The 22,118-nt window shown below is 48.2% G+C and overlaps 1 protein-coding gene across 2 annotated transcripts in view; it reads right to left on the bottom strand.

Moving 5' to 3' along the window:
- The window catches only part of CD58 (CD58 molecule), a 39,845-nt gene extending 19,140 nt beyond the window's left edge, over positions 1 to 20,705 (bottom strand). Inside the window, exons 1-2 of one of the 2 annotated variants that reach the window (XM_019457968.2) lie at positions 20,502 to 20,705; positions 3,562 to 3,858 (exon numbers count right to left, since the gene is read on the bottom strand). In XM_019457968.2, coding sequence (XP_019313513.1) covers positions 3,562 to 3,858; positions 20,502 to 20,571 — 367 coding nt within the window. In that variant the 5' untranslated portion in view covers positions 20,572 to 20,705. The remainder of the gene's footprint in view (positions 1 to 3,561; positions 3,859 to 20,501) is intronic. The other variant, XM_019457967.2, reaches the window with a different exon arrangement.
- Positions 20,706 to 22,118: the final 1,413 nt, after the last annotated feature.

The following is a 22,118-nucleotide window of genomic DNA, read 5'->3' as shown; positions in this document are numbered from 1 at the left end:
TTTGCAACAACGTGGATGGAACTAGAGTGTATTAGGCCAAGCGAAATAAGTCAGAGAATGACAGTTATCACATGATTTCACTCATATGTGGAATTTGAGAACCTCAACAGATGACCATAGGGGAAGGGAAGGAAAAATAAAACAGAGAGGGAGACAAACCATTAGAGACTCTTAAGTACAGAGAACAAACTGAGGGTTGCTGGCAGGGTGTTGGCTGGGGGGATGGGCCAAATGGGGGATGGGCATTCAGGAGGGCACTTGTTGGGATGAGCACTGGGTGTCATATGGAAATGACGAATCACCGGGTTCTACTCCTGAAACCAATACTACACTGTATGTTAACTAACTTGAATTTAAATTAAAAAAACAAAAAGGATTCCATTGTCATCTAGATTCAAAATCAATTTTTTTAGTTGCTAGTTCTATAAACTGCCAGATCCCAAACCTGCATGTTTTAAAAATTCTGCTTCATCAAAGGGATCCATGGTTCTAACAGAATGCCTGCATACCCTAACAAGCCTCACTTTTCTAAATGGAGTTGATCTTCTTCTTGACAAACCAGCCACCCAGTCTGAGAGCCCCCATTTCTGTCAACTGCACCTCCCACGTCCCAGACACCTAGTTTGATTGCTTTCATTGCTAGAACAAATATTTGTGGAATGCCTACTAGCCACTGAAGTCCCTTACTGAACTCTGGGGCTATAACGATGAACAAGAGAGAAAGTCTCTCTTCCTCCTAATGTCTCCAGCAGAGCAGGTAGGTGAATTGGTGAATAGCAGTGGTTTATCCAGCTTGTCACCGCCCCTCCCCTGTTCCACTGAGACTGCCTCAAACAGGACTTGGAGAGCCCAGACTTGAACTTCTACATTGGACTTTCTGCCTCTTCTCCATCCCCTGGGAACCATCTTACACACTTTGCCACCGGTTGGATCTTCCTAAAACACCTTTGGCATGGAGGCAGCAGGACTAGAACAACACCCTCTTCTGGGAGAAAACAAGTGAACCTGGGATCCCACAGAGGGGAGAGATGACTACAGACTCAGCTGTGAATGCTGGGATGGGGGCAGTGGGTAGCACAGAAAAGTCAGCCAAAAGGCAAGGACAACAGTAGGATGCCCGAGAACACAAAGAGAAGGCCATGGATGCCAGATCCCATACAGCCTTGCAGGCCACTACAGGTCAGAGTGAGAGGGGGCCACTAGAAGGCTCTCGGCAGATGAATGGCATCCCCCGGCCTCTGTTTTAAGATCACTCTGGCTGCCTGTATTTAAAAACAAAGTGTGGTCATAATATATGTAAGTCAAACAGCTATGCTGTATACCTTAACTTATATGGTGACAGATGTCAATGAGGTCTCAATGAAACTGGGGGGAAACTGGGCAAGGGTGGAAGCTGGGCGACCAATCAGGTGACCACGGCAATCTTCCAGATGCGGAAGCAGCAGCCTTGGACCAGCACCAGAGGAAGTGCTGAGAGGTGGTCAGATTCTGTGAAACCAAAAAATTTCCTGGTGGAATAAACATGGTGTTCAAGAGGAAGAGGAATAGAAAGAGAAGCACAGTGCCAAAGATGACCCCAAGGCTTTCGCCTGAGCAAATGAAAGGGTGGAGATCCCGCCAACCAAGCTGGGGGAGATTTGGGGAGGAACAGGATTCAGAGGAAAGTTGAGGAGCTCACTCCTGGACTTGTGGTATTTCAGAGGCCAATCAGGTGTCCGAGTGGAAATACACAGTAAGCAGCTGGAAACACACATAAGGAGCTCAGTGGGGGGCTGGACTAGAGCTCTCAATCTGTGCATTATCGGCAACAAAGTGATATTTAAAGCCGGACCCCTGGATGAGCTCACCCACCTGGGTTGTGAATGCGCAGAGAAGAGTGGCTTATGCCTTAAAGTCTCCAGGGCTAAGAGGTTGGCAAGATGAGGGAACCAGCCAAGGAAGCTGAGAAGGAACTGTTAGTGAGTTAAAACCAGAAGAGGGTGGTGTCCTGGATGCCAAGAGAAGGCAGGGTCTCAAAGAGGAGGGAGTGATCGGCTCTGTGGGATGCTGCTGGGCGGCAAGAAAGACATGGGTAGAGCATGAATGGATCTCTGGACTCGTTAATGAGGACGTCAAGAGCTTTGGTGCAGTGAGGGAGTGAAAGCCTGTTTGGAGTGGGTTAAAGTGAACAGGAGGAAAGGGGTTATAAAGCAAATACAGACAACTCTTCAAGGGGACTTTCTATAAACTCAAGACAGCAAGTGGGTGGCAGCTGGAGGGGTGGAGGGGGCACGAGAGGGCTCCCAGTGATGGCATGAATATCTGATGGCATACTGCCCGCTGGTGGGGATGGGCTGGCAGCTCTCGGAGGAGACTGTCGCAGGAGCAGAGCAGATGTCCCTGAGCGCAGTGACAGGAGGCGGGCCTCGGGGCACAGTGGAGGGCTTGGTCCTGTGACCAGGGAGAGACAGCAGGCTCAAGGGCAGGTAGGCAGAAGGGCTGAGGGTGACGTCCTGGGGAAATTCTCCTCTGAGGGCTTCTCTTCCACAGTGAAACAAGAAGTAAAGCCTTCAGCTGAGGACTGGGTCTGGAGAAGGGGGGTGTTCGAGGCTTGAGGAGAGGGGACGTTGGACTTGACTGAGGCGAGTGACCAGAAATGTACAGTGTGGGGCTCTGCGGGGCGATGCGTTTCTCTGCGGCCACGGTGTGTGAGATGGATGAGATGAGACTGGTTTGAGACTGGCTGGACAGGCCATGTGAGTCCGACCCGCTTAAAAAGGAGCAAGGAAGCTAGGCAGGCCTTCCAGTGAGCGAGCATGCCTGGGCGGCCTCAGGAGGACGGGGGCCACACGAAGTGAAGGAAAGGCAGAGTTGAGCGGAGAAAGGAGCTTCACATGGCAGTGGGACACCTGGCGTGTCACAGCGGAGGGCTTAGAATGAGTGGTGGTGACAACGTCTAGGCTCTATCCACGGGCAGGGTGGTAGGAGGGAGGACAAGATCATCACGGGAGAGATGAGGGACTCAGAAGCCAGGATACTAGAATTACATATTTAATATTATAACCACTAAGAATTAATGACAGCAGGAACATCAGAAACAGCAAAAGGCAGCCAGGCATTCGAATGACCCAAAAACGTTGGGATGTACCCATGGGCCTTACAGTTGATGACAACAAGGAAGGAGAAGAACCCAGAAGCATTGGCAAGCAGCACGGAGGAACCTATACCCTCTCTCCAGTTCCAGTGTAAAGTGATATAGGAGAGGAAAAAAAAAAAAAAATCCACCTCCTGGGGTGGGGTGCAGGTGGAAACAGAGCGTCATCTATCAAAGGGGCTCAAAGAGTTCTGAGCTCATGACTCCCACCCAGCTGGGGCTGCTCTCTCCACCTCGGTCACATCCCCTCCTCGCTCAGAGGATGACAAGGGGACTGAAACTGGCCCCTGTGTGCCAGATGGAGAGGAAAACCCTGACAGCCCAAGAGACCTAATCCTTTTATTCCTCATAAACCATTCATTTGTGTTAGTCTCTTAAAATAGTTGGCAATTTGCCGTGTAAAACAAACCAACTTATCGAATGCTTACCAATCACGTAAAGGGTGAACTTGGTATCGGTAACGCTTGAAAGTTCGACTTCATAGTCCTCTTCATCCGATGATGTTAGATTGAAGATGGTAAGGTTTCCTGATGTGATGTCCAGATGAACCCTATCTACAAACGGTGGGTAAGCTCTGGGCTTTAAGAGTTCTTCATCCCATTCTACGACTTTATCTTTTTTTTTTTTCCACATTATCTCTTTAATGGGTATAGAGCCCGATGTGTACAAAGTTACGCTCATGTTTACAGTTCCGTATATCGGCTGGGGCTCACAGCTGATGAAGTCTAGGAGGGAAAAAGAAAGTGGTTAGGAAAAACAACACGACTTTATTGAAAGTAGAAAGCCATCTTCCAAGATGCTCTCTGGGGGGAAAAAAAAGTTAAATTTAGCAGTAAAAATTATTCATCAGCTACTTGCTGTGCTAACTTGATAACCACTGACAGAAAATAGAGCGAGTAGAACATGCTTGACCATGCGAAGCTTACTCTTTTAAGGGGAGGACTGGGGCTCGCATAAATGCAAGAACTGTATTCAGTTCTGGTGGGGCACCAAACCCATGCCAGGTACTGTGGGCAAGGCTGTGAACGTGACAGCTGACCACACAGGTGTCACTCTAGGCCCTCAAGAAGTCCCACAGTGTGGAGAAGACAAAGCAGGCATGGGAGCCACCTCGTCAAGGGCCTTCCCCAGGAAGTGACAGTAATACCGCACTGGGGGCATCCCTGAGGGACAAGAGGTGCCGGCTGAGGGCTGGGGGAGGAGAGGTAATCATTCTGAGAGAGGAAGCAGTGCCTCCAAAAAGACAGGCCTTGAAGTCAAGAAGGAGCTTGGTGTGTTTGAGGAAATAAAAGCAGCTCCCAACGGCTAGACAAAGAGAGCAAGTGAGTCACGGGTGGGGAATGAGGCTGGAGAGGCAGGCGGGCCCAGGTGACAGTGCCCATTCATGGGCTACTGGGGGTGTCAGATAAGACATGCTAAGGGTTTGGGATTTATCCTAATGGCAAGGGAAAGCCGTAGGAAGGCTTTAAACATAAGACTGGCACGATATAATTTAAGTTTCGGCAGACTGGCCCTGCCAGCAGAGTGGAGAGTGGTTACTGGGGACAGGCACGGAGGCAGGGAAACCAGAATCAAGGTCAGTGCTGGAGCACCGAGAGGGTGGAGGACTGGACGGACCAGACAGGGGTGTGGGCGGGGGGAATGGACAAAAGGGCAGATTCCAGAGCCCCTTGGGAGAGAGCGCAACAGGGATTAGTGAAGTGGTGGGGGGGTGAGGGAGAGGGGGGAGTTAACGGTGTTGGTCAGGCATCCTTCTTGGCTGACTGACTTGGGGCTATTAGCTGAGGTCAGAAACAATGACTGAGAAGCAAGTCAGGGGGCAAGACGCAGAGTAAGAGCACGGGGACTAGGTTCGGTGGTGTGGGGGAGCTGGCCCCAACTGTTAGCATCTCTGCGGGACCCCATTCAGCCAAGCCTGGCTGACAGCTTGAAATCCACATGGTGGGAGTATTTACAGCACAGAAACTAACGCTTCAAACAGACACTCCTGCCTACTCCACGCCAATCCAATTGTTCGATATTTACTACCACCACTGGACTGGAATATTTTTGATACCCCAAAATGGGTTTAAATGCATCTGGTTCCAGACCTGACTTTCTTGTTAAGAGAGAAGAACAGCTGTAAAGGGAAAGGCATTAAAGATAAATTAAAACTTGATTGAAGTTTTTGCCTAGTAGCAAGCATGGTAATTGAAAGAGCATGGGAAAAATCAAGACTATTAGACCGGTTGTAGGCAACGTGTTCAGTGATTTCAAATACAAAGGAAATCTCTCCCATTTGCCGATTGTGAGGATTTTTGGAACCTGCCTCCCTTAATTAAGGGAGGCTGCCCACAGAAATACACCAGCAGCCCTCGATGCTTTGCTGATCACGCCCTCTTTCTTGCACTTGACTAGAGCACATGGGAAGGTGGATGAGAGGGAGAAGGATTTGAGGAGTGAGGATCTATCCACAGCCACCAGTGGAGGCTCCAAGTGTCTTGTGAGTGAGTGAGTGAGTGAGTGAGTGAGTGAGTGAGTGAATGGGAGTGGGTAGGGTGGTGGGTGAAGAGAAGGGGTATGAGAGGAAGCTTGGCTGCAGAAAGACGGATGGCTGCTGTCTTCCCAGGGGCAGGCGATGTGTCCTGGGCTTGAGAACAAGAGGAAGAAAGAAGTCAGGGATGGAGTGAGATTGGCGAGAAGCACGGTGGGGAGGTGGGGGGAGGGGGGAGACCAGTTCCGACAAATTCAGTTTGGGGTTGGAAGAAACTTGCAAAATTATTTAGTTGAATTACCCGCATTTCACAGGTGAAGTGACAGGGCACCAAGCAAAACGAAGGAAAATGTCACCAAATGCCTACTCGCTGCATGTGGTGTGTTCACGTACCCTCGTGTCCCTTTTTACCGCTCGTCACACACTTTGCAGCGACCACGTCGCGCAGGTGAACAACCAGGCTCCGAGAGGCACATCAGTGTTCGAGCCCCGCGTCGGGCTCTGTGTTGACAGCTCAGGGCCTGGAGCCTGTTTCGGATTCTGTGTCTCCCTCTCTCTCTGCCCCTCCCCTGCCCTATTTCTTTCTCTCTCTCTCTCTCTCTCCAAAATAAACATTAAAAAAATTGTTTTGATGTGTTTAATAACAACGTATATAATAGACACATAGATACAATTTTATACAGATGCAGAGCAATGATATATCTACTTAGCACAGTCTTCTTCTCTGGCCTGGGTGTGTGGCTTGGAGGCCTTACCCTATCCCCCAATCCCTATAACCACCCTCAGTCCTGTAAACTATGTTAACAACTCTGAATATATCCTTTGCTATTCTTCTACCTGCTCATATCATCAAATAGAGATAAAGATATATCACATAGAACGCATATATATACATATATGTGTATATATATATACACATATGCGTATGTGTGTATGCGTATGTGTGTACATATACACATATATATGTATATATGCGTTCTATGTGATATATACACACACACACACATACACACAAAGAATTTGCCATGGTTTAACAAAAAATGGTCTTATGCACACGTCTCTGCATTTTGCCCTTCCAATCAAGAATACTTCATAAAAGTCCCACCAAATCCACTGGTGTGGCAAGACTTTCCTCCTTTTAGTGGCCTCCTATTATGCCAGGGTACGAACGAACCACAATAAACCAGCTATCCATCACTGCTGAACACACCTTCTCTCCCTAGCCTCTTCTATTGCAGTAACTGTAATAATGATTCCTCTGTACAAGTTCTTGTGTATTTGTGGTCTCATATCTATGGCAGAGTGTGCCAGGAGTGGGAATGAATCAAAGGGCAAACAAATTTTTTATGTTAATAGGAGCTCCCACGCTGCTGGCTTCTGCTTGTCACATTTCCATCAGTAACACCTGAGTTACCTTTTCCTTGTGCTCAGCAAGCATCCCGTGATTTTTTTTTTGCACGTTTAATTATCAGACATAAAGCGATATTTCACTGTTATCTGAATTTGCATTTTCCTGCCCTCTAGAAATTTAGGCATCTTTTCCGCTTTTGCGTTATTTGGATCTCCTTTTCTGAAAACTGTCTTTTCACATCCTTTGCCATTTTCTCCCGTTGGGTTGTCTTTTTTTCATCAAAGTTTACGAGTTCCTTATAGGTTATAAACTTTTTGTTACCTGTATTATAATCTTTCCCCAAGGTGGGTGGTGGTGTCGTTCCCTAACACAGGGGACATGGAGGAGGGCCAGCTTTGGGCGGGAAGATTGTGCTTTCAGTCTCAGACACTGTGTAGCGATGTCCAGTAGGCTGCTGGGCACACAGGTCTGGGGCTCACAGGAGGTGATACAGACTTGGGACTCATCACATTTGTAGTGGTTACTGTCTAGCATTCTAGTCCCACAGCAAAGTCTTTTCCATTGCACTTCCGAGACTAAACCGGAGAGATAAGTTGCCGATAGGACAATTGCCAATGAAAAAAGAATAGGAGTTGTTTCTCAAAGGTCACACACCCTGAATGAATGAATGAATGAATGAATGAATGAATGAATGAATGAATTTGCACTCAAATAGCAGCAAAGGAAAGGAGTCAGCAGTGAGCGGGTTGCTTTGCGGATAACTGAGTGGTCAAAAGAGGGACCACAGGGACACCAACTTACCATGCCAGAGGGCAGAACGGTAAGTACCAGACTCTCAGCCAGATGGGCCCAGCTGAACTCTCAAAAGCCTCCCAAACTAGGCTTCCTCAGCTGTAAAATGTAAATCAGAATGCCTACCACAAAGGATCGTTTTGAGGTTTGAATAAGATTGAGAGTCTTCAGGGATGCCTGGGTGGCTCAGTCGGTTAAGCGGCATTCTCTTGGTTTGGGCTCAGGTCATGATCTGAGTTTTGTGAGCTCGAGCCCCGCGTCAGGCTCTGTGCTGACAGCACGGAGCCCACTTGGGATTCTCTCTCTGCTCCTCCCCCGCACTGTCTCTATCTCTCTCAAAATAAATAAACTTAAAAAAAAAAAAAAAAAAAAAGATGGAGGGTTTTTAAACAATAGCTGAAATGAATGAAGTAGGCTTTCAACAGGGCTTCCCTCTTTCAGCGAGCCAAGCCACATCAAGGCCTTTGTCGTACGTGATCCTGGCTGTGTGAGACCTTTCATCATTTCACCTAGTGTGAGCTTTCATCATTTAAAATGAGAGAGAGGCGGGGGGAGAGAAAACATGTATCAGCGATTGCCTGAACAGATATTCCATGCTAGCCAGAATTTTTTTAATTTGTATTGAAGAGTACTGAAAGATCTTTTAAAGATATGAGAGTACCTCAATGCCTATAGAGGGATCATATATTTAAAAACAGCTCCGACTTCAAATATTTTGTTGCAGCGTCCTCACAAAACATCATCACCGCACCCAATGTTGATAATTCTTCTTATATGGCTTGAAGTCAGGAGTGGAACCCGAATATTTTGCAAAAATGAAGTGCCCTGATTTTTGACTTAGAAAACGTGGCCACCATGACTACTGAGTGAAGGCAGAAGGATCCCCACTCCTGGCCACAAATTCCTCTGCGTGTTGTTACTTGGGTTCTGGGCTTGAGACTGACTGCTCTTTTTGGTTTATTTAACCACTCACGTAGATAGTACTTGCTGTCTGCGAGGCACTGTTGCAAGAGCTCTACGAGTACGTACCCGGTGAGTCCTCTGAAGAGCCACGTTAGGCAGGCGTTATCTCTGACCCTATTGTGCAGAGGAGGAAACTGAGGCACACGAAGATTGAGTGAGTAGCTAGTGTGGTGGGGAAACTGGCTCCAGAACACTCTTAAGCACTGTTTCTTACCGGGGCTATGTGGCATGTGGCTACCAAAGCTGTGATATGATACAGGATTTCTGTGGCTGCAGTTCCTACGATGCAGTTGGACGGCAGAGGGTGGGAACGAGAGGCTCGAGCTGCTCTGGCTGAGCCACAAGTGCGTCTCTGAGACATGTGGGTGAGGCACCAAGCTCGCTGGCCCCCGAATCACTGAATGTCAGGGCCCCAGGGGTCCTGACAGAACAGGAGTCTGTGGCCCCCACCGCCCCTGACCTCATATACATGAGGAAACTGAGAAGGTCTGATTGAACAAGAAAGTGATAAACCCAAACCTCCAAAATGCGACAGGGGGACCCAAATTCAAAACCTGGGTTTTGTGATGGTGGCGGTGTCGTTTGTAAACAACTTCAGATGTGACAAAGGGACACGGGACAGGGCTCCACAATGAAAGACCATGAGAAACGAAAGCCTTTGTGTGCACTGGTAAGTCATACACGGGGTGGGGACAGGAGTGGCTCGAACGTAGGGCGAGCAGAGCAAGGAAAGAGCAGGGAAGGAAACAAGGAGGGGCAAACAAAGACGTTACCAGGGGAACGAACCAAACCACAGGAGCCACCAAGGAGCCTGGGAGAACTGGCAGATGAAACACTGGCAGAGACCAACAATGCAGCCCACAGACAGAGGGGGTGCTGGTGAGCACGTGCTCCTCAGGGGACTGACTCCTCAGCTCCCACCCACGTGGGCACATAGAATTTGCAGAACTTCTGCTTTTCCAAAAAATGCTGCACATTCAGATTTCATGGAAAACTTCTCATTCGTAAAAGCTGGCAACTAATTCCAAGCTGAGTTCAAGGGTATCCCCAGCCAGGCTAACCCTCTGAGGACAAAGACAGTGTCATCCTTGGTCTTTGTCGTATCCGCGTGGTCTGGCACAGGAAGGACACTCCATAAATGTTTGTTGAGTGCCTTCACTTATCTGAATACAGCTTAACTGTAGTCCAAAAGGCGGGGCTTCCTGACAAAAACCACAGAAGTTGGCAGTTACCCCAAACCCTGAGCTTTGCAAATCCCCAAGCTGCTGTGGAATCTGGTTGATGAATCGTGAACTCAGCAAAGAGAAGTGGAGACATTTAACTGGAGCTGAAGAGTAAGTGGCCTGGGACCCCTCGTGTGCAGGCAAAACAGTCCCCTTCCTTTGACACCTACCACCAGCCCCACGGCCAGACTGGCGGGGGGGGGAGTGCTGGATTCCCACTCCCATCTCTCCCCCACTGCTGTTCCTTTGGGGATGGTCCCCTTTGTCCCCTGCTTCCCCTTCCAGCTTAACTAGGCTACACCTCCTACTGTACCAGATCCGCTTGTACCCATGCAGGATGTCAGCTCCTAATCAAAAGTAATAGCCCGTCTGAGGTTTAAGGAGAAGCAAGGTGTTCACTGATGCCATTTCTTAGAAAGGAGCTGCCCACCCTCCCGGGATCTGGAAGGAAGGTTTTTCTTGAGTTTTCTTTTTTTTTTTTTTCCTTAGAAATGAACAACGCGATTTTAAAATGAGGGGTGCCTGGGTGGCTTAGTCGGTTGAGCGTCTGACTTCAGCTCAGGTCATGAGCATGAGTTCCAGCCCCACGTCGGGCTCTGTGCTGACAGCTCAGAGCCTGGAGCCTGCTTCCGCTTCTGTGTCCCCCTCTCTCTCTGCCCCTAACCCACTCACATTCTGTCTCTGCCTCTCTCAAAAATAAATAAACATTAAAAAAAAATTTTTTTTTAAAATAAAGTATTTCTCTCTGAAATATTTTTAAGGATGGCCTGCAGATTTTAGCAGTTAAAAGTTCACTGGATGGAAAAAAAATCCCCTAAAAGTTTCAGTACCCTATTATTTAAGTCTTAGTATTTCCCCCCGTATGTTCGACACTATAACGGTGTTTCAGTTAAAGACTCATTTAAGCGTGACGACAGCAGGGGTTGGAGTATTCTGAACCCGAGTGAGCAGATGAGTCTCTTGTCCAGACGGGGGCTTGTGACCACAGCGTTTCTCCACTGCGTCACAGCACACTCTCAGCTGACATCCACCTGGAGTATGAAGGTGGTGGCATTTTTGGGAGAGAAAGAGTCTCTCCACACATACCCACTGATGATACAGAGGAGAGGCCACTCTCCTAACATGTCTGATATCAAATAATCTGTCCTATTAGGTCCCCAGATATTCTCATATTAATCAGTCCTCATATTAGTCCCTGTTTTGGGGTAGGAAATCTGCTCACCGGGTATGGAGATAATAAAGAAGAAATGGAGTCTTTTTTTTACTGAAGGAAGTGCAATGCAGCTTGTTTCTTTAACCCAGCTCTTCATAAATCCGATCCAAATGAACCCTAGGCCAGCTCAGCCCAGGAAAAAGTGAGGGTATGAGCTTGAGAGTATGGGGAAAAACATGCCAAAAATGGGAGCCACCCGGCGACAGATGAGGAAACTAGGAAACTAGGACTCAGAGAGGTTTAGGAGCTGGCCCAGGTCTCTCAGCTGGCCCAGGACAGGGCTGGTGTCCGGACAAGGGCAGCCAGCTCCAAAGCCTGCACTGTTGGCCACAATTCCACCCTCCTCCAGACCCGGTCAGGGGATTGTGGGGCCATGACTGCTAAAGATGGGAACCCACTGCTCTTGGCTGCACCACCCTGCTTCCCTGTCTCCTGTATTTCAGCCTGAAACAGCAGCCACCTGAATCTCAGCAGGCAATAATCCCCACCAGGCTCAGAACAACCCCCCATACTCCACCCCCCGAACTCGCCTCACAGGTGCTTTCAGTGGTCAAGCTACTCTTTGCCTCCTGGGTGAGCGCACCTGGAATTTAGATGTTGGAACCAATTAAATCAGTTTCCTTTTGAGTTTTTCTCTCTTCTGTCATGCTAGAATATGGCCCATTATATTCTGTTCTTACACTTCAACACCGTCTCATTTCCCTCTCAGTCTGTACAACGTGCCTCCGTAACCACCACCCACACACGGCTCAAGAGCCCACGAAATGTGGTTTGTCCAGAATGAGACGTGGTGTGAGTGCAAAATGCTCACCAGACACTGAAGGCTTAATATGAAAAAGGGAATGTAAAATCCCTCGGTAATATTCTTGATATTGACTACATGTGGAAATGAAAACATCGTGGCTGTATTAGGTGACAGAAAACATATCATCAAAATCAATTTCATCTGCTTTGTATCGTGTTTCTAACTGACGGCACTGCCCCCAGCCTGTCCTTCCAAGATACCCATGTACCGTCTTGCTCAAAAGCTACATCTGTGAGCTCACCATCCTCAAAAGCCACACGTTCTTGTTAGAGGAGGCATCTCAAAACTACAGCATGCTCTGGGGAATAAGGTTTTCACTAGAGCTATTTAAGACTCTCTTTAAGAGTCTCTTAAAACTTATTCTGCAAAGTCTGATTCAAGGTAGTTCTACACACTATTGATCATTTCATTAGGAATCTCTTTATCATCCCTACTATTTTCCAGTTATTCAGTTCATAGTTGAAAAACTCACTTATGATTAGTTTCTTATGAATCTGATTTTCTCATTATTTTCTGAATGTGTATGTAACACATCATTTTTTTCCCTAGTTCTTAACTGTTACAGGGGGAAAATGTTCATGAAACTACACAGCAGTGAGCCAGGTGGAAATTCAGACACTAGTCACAACAGACATTTTGGGGAACACTACGAAAAGGAAGTGAAGGCCATTAGGACGCAAAATGGGCCTGAGAACAAGTCTATCAAAACAATTTAGCTTCCTCAGATGGATACCTGGTTGACAGAAGAGATATCTCAAGGTCACAAAGGGTAGACCTTAGAACTAGGTGTTCCCAGCTGGGGGCAGAGAGCAGACATGAACTTATTTCAGGGACTCTGGGCAAGAGGTCTCTTACTTCTACTGGTTTTCATTGGAGCCCCACAGGCACGAGCAGCAGCTGAGAAGGAAAAGACCAAAGGGCACAAGGGCAAGAGATTTTAAAAAAAGAAAAAGGACAAAAAAAAAAAAAAGAAGAAGAAGAAGAAGAAAGAAAGAAGTCAAAGGAGAAGATCCTGTGTCCGCAAAGTAATTGGAAGACATTTTCCTTTGAGGCTGGTGGCAGGCACTCAAAGCTATCTCCAAAGAACTACTAAAATATTTTCCAGCACTTTCCTGGGGTTGGTCTCGCTATCTTATGCTTCGTATTCAGACCTCAACTTGTCCGAGCAAATGGAAAGTAGTATCCTGGTTTCACTTCAGTCCTGAGACGGATGGTTTGATTTGCAACTGCAGAATCAAAGAGGCTATAGCCTCCTGTGAAAGCTTGAAAAAGCTTTCTGCACTTAAGAAACGTGAGAGGAAATCAGAAGATGGAAAAGTCATGCAAACGAGCACTCGTGGACGCAGGCAAACTTTCTGCTTTCAAGCAGAGAAACCAAAACCTACCCCGAAAGCCCGTTTTTATTCCAGAAAAGTCAGAGTGCTCAAGAGGCGATGAGACACATTTTTAGATCTCATTCTTAAAAGGTGGTTCCAACGGTCTTTCAAAATTTCTCAGAGGCCCATCAAAATTAAACCAAAAACTTAGTCACAAGTGCAAGTTGAGGAGATCCTGGTTTTTTTTAAAAAAAAGACATTCTTGTGACAATTAGGGAAATCTGAATAAGGGCAGAAGTTAGGTGATATTATTATTGTTAATTTTCACAAATACTATATTATTAATACTATGCAAAAGTACTTGGGAGTGAAGTGTGGGTGTATAGAGAGAGTATAACTACAACAAAATGTTAATAAACACGTAAATAAATCCCCATTCTGAATTCTACAATCCCAAAGGAGGTTTCCCCAAGCCCCCTTCGTAGATGGTGACGTTGAAAGCAATCTTCCGTGATTGGTAACCGTGCCGTCCTATATAATTTCACAGGACTTGGCAAAATTACACCGGACAATGTGTACACGTCACATATAAGAGATCATCTATGGGGCTGCCTGGCTGGCTCAGTGCGAGAGTGTGCGACTCTTGATCTCAGGATCACTGAGCTTGAGCCCCGTGCTGGCTGTAGAGATTACTAAAAAAATAAACAGAGAAAGAGAGGGAGACAGATTATGTATGCTCTTCATGTTTTCATAAGTGTTGCTTATCTAATCTTGTGTTGGGAAGGCATGGATTTTGAGTCCAATGGACCTGGATTCTGGCACGCGCTCACTCCTCGCCTGTGTGAACTTGGTCAAAGTACTTAACCTACCAAACCTTTGTTCTCCTCTTTAACAGTCTCTACCTAAAAAAACAAAACAAAACAAAACAAAACAAAAAAACTGGTGTGACAGTTCAATGAAAACAAAAATCTAAAACTGCTAAGCACAGAACCTGGCGCAGAGCATGTACTCAATTGGTGACAGCTACTATTACCACAATGGGCCCCGTTTTCCCGCAGGAATACACAGCGTTACTTTCACTCAAATTGTCTTCTTCCTAAGTAAGAACACACAGACTCTTTGAACCTTGACTGCAGCAAAAAACATGAAGAAGTCTCACATAATAATGCGAGATAACTTTATAACTTAAAATGGAGACATGCTTAACAAACCGGTAGCATCTAATGTCCAGATTTGCCACTGTTGTTAAGAACAACATGAAAATAAATCAATGAAAGGAACTTTTAAAGAAGCAGTTTACAACTTGGTTCCTATACAAGGAAAGAAACTCGAGCTGGGGAGATGGCTGGCAAGATAAAGGAACCATAACATGTCCACAGCAGCAGAATAAGGCAGGTTCTGCTAAAAGAAACAAAACAAAACAAAACAAAACAAACCCCACAAAAACAACTAAGACAGCAGGTTCTTACTGAGCTTTGCTACCTGCCCAGCACTACCAAGGCCCTGTCCACGTGTTACCCTGATGATGCAACCCAGCACCCAAGCCCGCTGGCTCTACCTTCCAAACACATCCCCCTATCTCCCATTCAGTCCCCTTCTCTTGCAATCTTTTCTTATCAGCACTGTTCCTACAGCCTCCCCAACTGGTTTCCCGGCTTCTCCTTTGCCCCTCTATAGATTGTTCTCCACGCAGCAGCCAGAGTAATTCATTGAAACACTCCACCATTGTAATTTCGCTCCTGTCCAAAATCCTCTAAAATCCTATTTTGCTGGGAGTAAAAAAAGTCACAGCCTTTAACGGGGCCCATAAAACCATCTCCAGGACTTTGCCCTGATTATGTTTACAAGTTCATTTCCTACTACTTTCTGGCACAGTGGTCTCCTTGAAGTTCCTTAAATGCCCGAAGCTTATCTCAGGGGTTTTGCTGCCAGCCCCCCTGCCTGGAATACCACTCCCCCGAACAATTAAGGAGACCCTCCCCTGACTACACAGTATAAAACAGTAACCACTAGAAAGTAGAGTGGCTGAATGAAATATCACACATTCAGCCCATGGAGTACTATACAACTATAAAAAGACAATAAGAATGATCTCTGTGAACTGATATGGAAAGATTATCCAGACATATGGTTAAGAGACAAAAATAAGGAGCGGAAGAGTACATAAAGTACTATGGTTGCATATCTGTATCTATAAAAAGAAACAAGAAAGGTAAAACAGAAACAAACAGTATCTGCTATAACAGCTGGAGAAGGTGGGAATAGGATTTCTCTGAGCTTATCTTTTTACATGGTTTGATTGGAACCATGTTAATATTTTACATATTTAAAAATTAAATCAAGGGAGGGGAACCCTAAAATGGAATAGAAACAAAACAAATTGGGGCAGCTGGGTGACTCAGTCAGTGGAGTGTTTGGCTCTTGATTTTGGCTCAGGTCATGATCTGACTAGCCCACGTCGGGCTCTGCGCTGACAGTAGGGAGCCTGCTTGGGATTCTCTCTCCCTCTCTCTCTGCCCCTCCCTCACTCATGCTCAATCACTCTCTCTCGAAATAAATAAATAATTGTTTTTTAAAGTTTAAAAAAATTAATTCAACTATATACTGAGTTGATAGCATAACCACACAGAAGGAAAAAATAACTTTAAAATACAGTTTTCTGTACATATTCAGTGGGCTATATGGAAGACTAAACAGAACTATAAAGAAACCTTAAACTGTATTTAATAAAGTCTGTGCTTGGTAGTGGTACTGGTATAGCAATTAGGAAACTATTTTGTGTTTAATGTATATTAGGAAAATATACTGATTCTATAAGGAACAGAGTTCTCACTGTGGCAAAAGGAGGTACAAATAGGGAAAGGAGGAAACGATGAACCAAATGGTTACATTAGGCTTCGTGGTAAAAGGATAAACTCATAACTTCGTGAAAACTCTATTTCCCTAGTTCTGAGAACGGATAGAGCCTAGAAACCATGACTCCATTAGCCTTCAGCACACCTAGCACCCCAAAAATACTGATTTCTAAATTCCGTCTCCCACTCAGAGGAACAAGAGAATCTACTGATTACAAGCAGAGGCCGAAAAGGTACAAAATGAGTCCAGAACATCTTTCCGTGCCAGAAAGCAGGAGATGCTCAAAAACTGATAGAAACATGGCAAAGAACACTGAGGTACACAGAGGTTCCCATCTGCCAAATTCTGGGTCACTGGGCATCAAAATAGATAATAACAAGAATGCCATCTTAAAAAATATCCAGGAGTCTATACTTGTACTAAAAAAATAAAATGAAAAAGCTCTTCATTACTGAAGAATGTCAATGGTGTATCAAGAAAATTAGGGAGAGACAATTGCCATCTACAAATATTTTAAGGGACCTGGGGAAGAATCACCACTGGATGCTGAAACATTGGGTGAGAGATTGTTGCAGGACAGTCACACAATCTCAAGGTGTCACTTGATAAATCATGTATTATTTATTTACAAAGGGCAACAGGTGCCTCTGCGAAGGAGAAATCTGGTTGGATCACCTTCACAAAACAACCAAAGGTCTCCAATAATGGGACAAATGGACTGCATCTGCTCCCTAATGAGATGCACGGAGGACACAACACACCTGTGAAACATTCCTGAATCTGATTCCAGAATCTAACACTCCAGAATCTAATCATGAGAAAACAGATGAGCCAAATCGAGGGACATTCTAGAAAACTGGCCCAGACCTTTCAAAAGTGGTGATGTCATAAAGTACACCCCCCCAAAAAAAGAGTTGGCAAGTTTCAGATGAAAAGGGATTAGGGGCACCCAGGTGGCTCAGTCAGTTAAGCTTCCGACTCTTGATTTCAGCTCAAGCCATGATGTCATGGTTCGCGTGATCGAGCCCCATGTGGGGCTCTGCACTGACTGCTAGGAGCCTGCTAGGGATTCTCTCTCCCCCTCTCTCTGCCCCTCACCTCTCCCTCTCTCTCTCTCTCAAAATAAAAAAATAAACATTAAAAAATAAAAAATAAAGGGGATTAAACAGGCATGACTACCAAATGCAGAATGTGCTCCAGGATTGGCTTCTGGACTCTACCAGAAAACAGTATCATATCGATGGTGTATTTCCTGACTGTGATCATGGTTCCACGGCTTACTGGAGACATATTGTTCTTTGAAAACATATGTTCAGATATTAGGGGTAAGGTGTCATGAGATATGCAACTCTCCTCTTGCACTGCTGGTGGGAATGCAAACTGGCGCAGCTGCTCTGGAAAACAGTTTGGAGGTTCCTCAAAAAATTAAAAATAGATCTACCCTATGACCCAGCAATAGCGCTGCTAGGAATTTACCCAAGGGATACAGGAGTGCTGATTCATAGGGGCACATATACCCCAATGTTTATAGCAGTGCTTTCAACAATAGACAAATTATGGGAAGAGCCTAAGTGTCCATCAACTGACGAATGGATAAAGAAGATGTGGTTTATATATTCAATGGAATACTACTTGGCAATGAGGAAGAATGAAATCTGGCCATTTGCAGCAACGCGGATGGAACTGGAGGATATTGTGTAAGTGGGATAAGTCAGGCAGAGAAAGACAGATATTGTATGTGTTCACTCATATGTGGATCTTGAGAAACTTAACAGAAGACCATGGGAGAGGCGAAGGGGGATAAAAGTTACAGAGAGGGAGGGAGGCAAACCATATGAGACTCTTAAATACTGAGAACAAACTATGGCTGGATTGGGGGGGGGGGGGGGAGGAGGAGGGAAAGTGGGTGATGGCCAGGGAGGAGGGCACTTGTTGGGATGAGCACTGGGTGTTGTACGGAAACCAATTTGACAATAAATTATATTTTTTAAAAAAGATCTGCAACTCTCAAAGGTTTAGACAAAAAAAATTAAGTGTACATGTAAATGAACAGAGAGAAGTAAACCAAAGGTGTCAAGATGTTAATAACTGGTGATTCCAGAAGAAAAGTGTATAAGGGTTCATTATGCTATTTTCTGCAACTATTCCACAGATTTGCAATGTTCCAAAGTTTTAAAGAACTAAAAAGAAATATTACCACACTCACTCTCCTTTTCTCTGCATTACTAATCTCTGATTTGTCAGTGTTTACTTTACCACCACTCAATGTCTACATATTTACTCATTTATTCCCCCATTATAACGTAAGCTTCACTAAGATAACGTAAGCTTCACTAAGGCAGGGAAGTCTGTTCTTTGTTGCAACCCCACTCTCCTTGTACGGTGCCCAACACATAGCTGACACTCAGTAAGAATTTGTTCAGTGACTGACGTTCACAATCGTTCTATGAAGCACACACTATTATTATCCTTCCTCACCAATGAGTGGTCTCTCTCTTCCAAGGCAAGTGGTCTCTGTCTTCCATGCCCAGCGAGGCATGGAAAAGTTAGGTAATGTACAGAAGTTACAACTCGGGTGAGGGGCAGGGCCAGGGTGGAAAGCCAAGCATCTGACTGGAGAGCTGATGCTCTTTTATTAATTTAATGTTTATTATTTTTGAGAGAGAGAGAGAGACAAAGAGAGAGAGAGCAAGTGAAGAAGGGAGAGAGAGGGGGACAGAGGATCTGAAGCAGGCTCTGAGCTGACAGCAGAGAGCCCAATGTGGGCTCGAACTCACGAACTATAAAATCATGACCTGAGTTGCAGTCTGATGCTTGACCGACTGAGCCATCCAGGCGTCCCAGAGCTGATGCTCTTAATCACTGGTGGGCTGCTTCCCAATGAGTCAGATTCTGCCTGTTTGCGTGTCTCCTGGTTTCCACGGCCACCAGCATAGGAAAGCCTCAAAGCTCCTGGGGTCCTGTGATGGCACCTGCCCTGGCCTCCCAGCCTCCGATTCCTCCCAGCTACACCCCTTCCTCTGCACGGAGGCCAGATTATCCCTCCTAAGCACAGGGTTCCGATTCTGCCAGGCCCAGAAAGAGTTCTCCTTTGCCTGCCAACTTGTCTTTGTCACCCCTTGGAATCCTTTGCCACATCAGCGCGTGTCCACACACCACATATCCCGGTTGGCTAGGTTCACATACCCTCCCTACCCTGAAGTCTTTGCTTCACAAGAGACACCTGACTTCACCACAGTCTTCTCTCCCTCTGCATGCCCACAGCACCTTATGCTCAGAGGCCTGTCTTACATTTACTTCTGTACCTTGCAATGCAGGCACTTTTGAGGTCTCTCAACCCCTCCCCGCAAGCTGTACTCCACAGATATGGGTACCCCACAGGCACTCGGTGGCTGGAAGATTGATGTGTAGTTTGGGCCAAGGGGCCTCCAACGGGAAACCCTCACGTTAAGGAAAAGTAGTTAAGGGTTTATAAACATGCTCCGGGGGTTTGGCCAGGACCGTGTGTGTTAGGAGTTTACAGAAAGTGGGGAGGTAACAGCGGAGCCAGACACTTATTTCATGGGGCTGTTAATCCGGCTGAAGAAGTGGGAAAGGGATGAAGGCAGTTCCCTTAAGGTTTCAAAGGGCAGGAAAGAGCACCGGCCGCCCTACTTAGGAATCCCGGAGTGAGGCCATCGCCCACTCAGACGCTCCCCTCGGCCAGTCCCCGTCCTAGGTCCCCCGCCGGCAGCAGTGCCAGTCAAACGCGCGGTGTCGGAGGAGAGAGGGCTGCGGGGGCAAGGGGCGGCGAGGGCGGGGGCGCCAGGCGGCCGAGCGAGCTCGCGCGCCCCCTCCCCGCGCGGCGGACTAGCCGACTCCTCGGGCAGGTGGAGCCCGCTGCCCAGCCCGGTCCTCAAAGGGCTCACAGGCAGCGGAAGCAGTGAAAGGGTAAACCAAGCTGTCCGCGGCGAAGTAACCCGGGGAGGGGAAGCCGCTAGCAGTCCCTGGAACTTAGAAAAGGCACACCCTTCCGGAGAAACAGTGAGTCGTGAGATGACACGACTTGGGGCGGGGGGGGGGGGGGGGGGAGTTCCGAGGGGTCTTAGAGGAAACTACGCCGAAGAGGTGAGCGAGCTGGAGTCCGGTCCCTCTCCCAACCAGGATTCCGGTGCCTAAGGTCAAAGTTACTTCCTGACTACCCACGGGAGACTCGGTGACGACGGGACAAGTCTCTCCGCGGGCAGCGTTTCCCCCGCCACCCACCCCTCGCTCCCCAACCCAAGTTGCAGCCTCCTCGGGCGCCGCCCGTCCACTCGGCGCCGGAGCCCTGGGGTCCCCGGACATCTCCGGCACGGCCCAGTCCCCGCCGGGTCCCGGGGGAGGCCTCCACTCACCCAAATGGAGCACCAGACAGGCCACACCGAGAATCCCCGCGGCCAAGAGCCCGTCTCTCCCCGCGTGCATGGCTCGTCCGGCCAGCCTCTACGCCCGGACTGGGCCAGGGTGGGCCACAAGTTCCAGGGCAGCTCCGCCCGGCGCCGCGCGCAGGCCCGGTCCCGCCCTCCCGTCGGTCCCGCGCCACACTCGCTGGCCCCGCCCCACCTCCTCGCTGGCCCCGCCCCACCCTAGCTGGTCTCGCCCTACCCCGCCCTCTCCCTTGGTAGCCCGGGTCCCGTCCCGTCCCGCCCCCTCTCTGGCCCCGTTCCGTCTCGCCCCTCGCTGGCCCCGCCCCGCCGCCTCGCTGGCCCCGCCCCGCCGCCTCGCTGGCCCCGCCCCGTCCCGCCCCGTCCCACCGCCTCGCGGGCCCGGCCAGTCTCACCCCTCGCTGGCCCCGCCCTACCCCGCCCTCTCCCTTGCTAGCCCCGGTCCCGCCCCGTCCCGCCCCCTCGCTAGCCCTGCCCCACCCACATGCTCCGCCCCGCGCTCGGCTCGCTCCCGCTTCCAACTCTGGAGCTTCCTTCCCGGTCCGGTCCGGCGCCGCTGCGCGCCGCCCCCGCACCCTGCATCTGCTCCAGACGCCGTCCTGCCTCCCCCCGGTCCCCAAAGTCATTCCGCCGCCTCCCCGTCTGCTCTGTGGAGCTGTCCGTTCACGGTGGCTTGCGTCTTTAAAACCAAGCTTGTGTTGGTTCCTCCTCCTCCTGCAGCACTTTCGCTGGACGTTTGGGACGAGACGGAGGCATGTGTCCGCAAGTGGGGGTAGGGGGAGCTGCGCCCCGCTCGGCCGGCCTCTGCGGTGACCGGAGGACTCTCCCAGAGGACTGGGAGGCTCCCAGGCCCTTCATTCCTTCAGCGCTTTCCAACAGCAGAGCGCGGGGCTCGCCTTTCCTGCGGGTCACTGTCCGCTCACATTAAAAGGAAACATTTTGGACCCCTGCTAGGATGTGCGGGATTACCTGGTCCCGCCGATCTCGTTCGAGGTCGAGCCACCTTTTCCTGAAGGCTGCCCTCGACGCCCAGCACTCCCTTCCTCCGGAGCTGGGACTTCCAGCCTTGGGTTTCTCCCTTCTCAGTTTCCTCTGTGTTTTCCTCTCTACCTCCATCTCAACTGTGGACTTTCCCTTAGGCTGAGGAGTCCGGTGTGGTGGATCCCCTCACTGTGTAACCTCCCGCCCAGGCTGCAGCAGGCATCTGGAACACTTCACCCTAGTGATTAGTCTTCTTGATTGGCTTGCCCTCTCTGCTGCCTGTCTGACCCCAGACCAAATTACTCTGCTCCCAGAACCAGCTCCTCACGATGGTCTCCCTGTCTGCACAGGAATTGCCTCTGTCCAGTGATGGGAGTCAGGGGAACTCTAAGTTCCACGGGACCTGGAAGCTCTCCCCATGAACAGGACTCCCTCCTGTCCTAGTAAACACTAACATGTCACTTGTGAAACTGAGTGGAAGTGTGCTTTCTTGCTGATGTCATCTCCAACATCAAGTGAGGATCCCAAAACCATTCAAAACACTTGAACCGTAAGAATTCCTTAGTTCTTAAATCAGCCATAACATCTTAAAAGCTATCTCTATCG

Source organism: Panthera pardus, unplaced genomic scaffold, assembly GCF_024362965.1.
Source record: "Panthera pardus isolate Hobbes unplaced genomic scaffold, ASM2436296v1 HiC_scaffold_11, whole genome shotgun sequence".
Classification (NCBI taxonomy): domain Eukaryota; kingdom Metazoa; phylum Chordata; class Mammalia; order Carnivora; family Felidae; genus Panthera; species Panthera pardus.
This window is presented reverse-complemented; position numbering and strand designations above follow the sequence as displayed.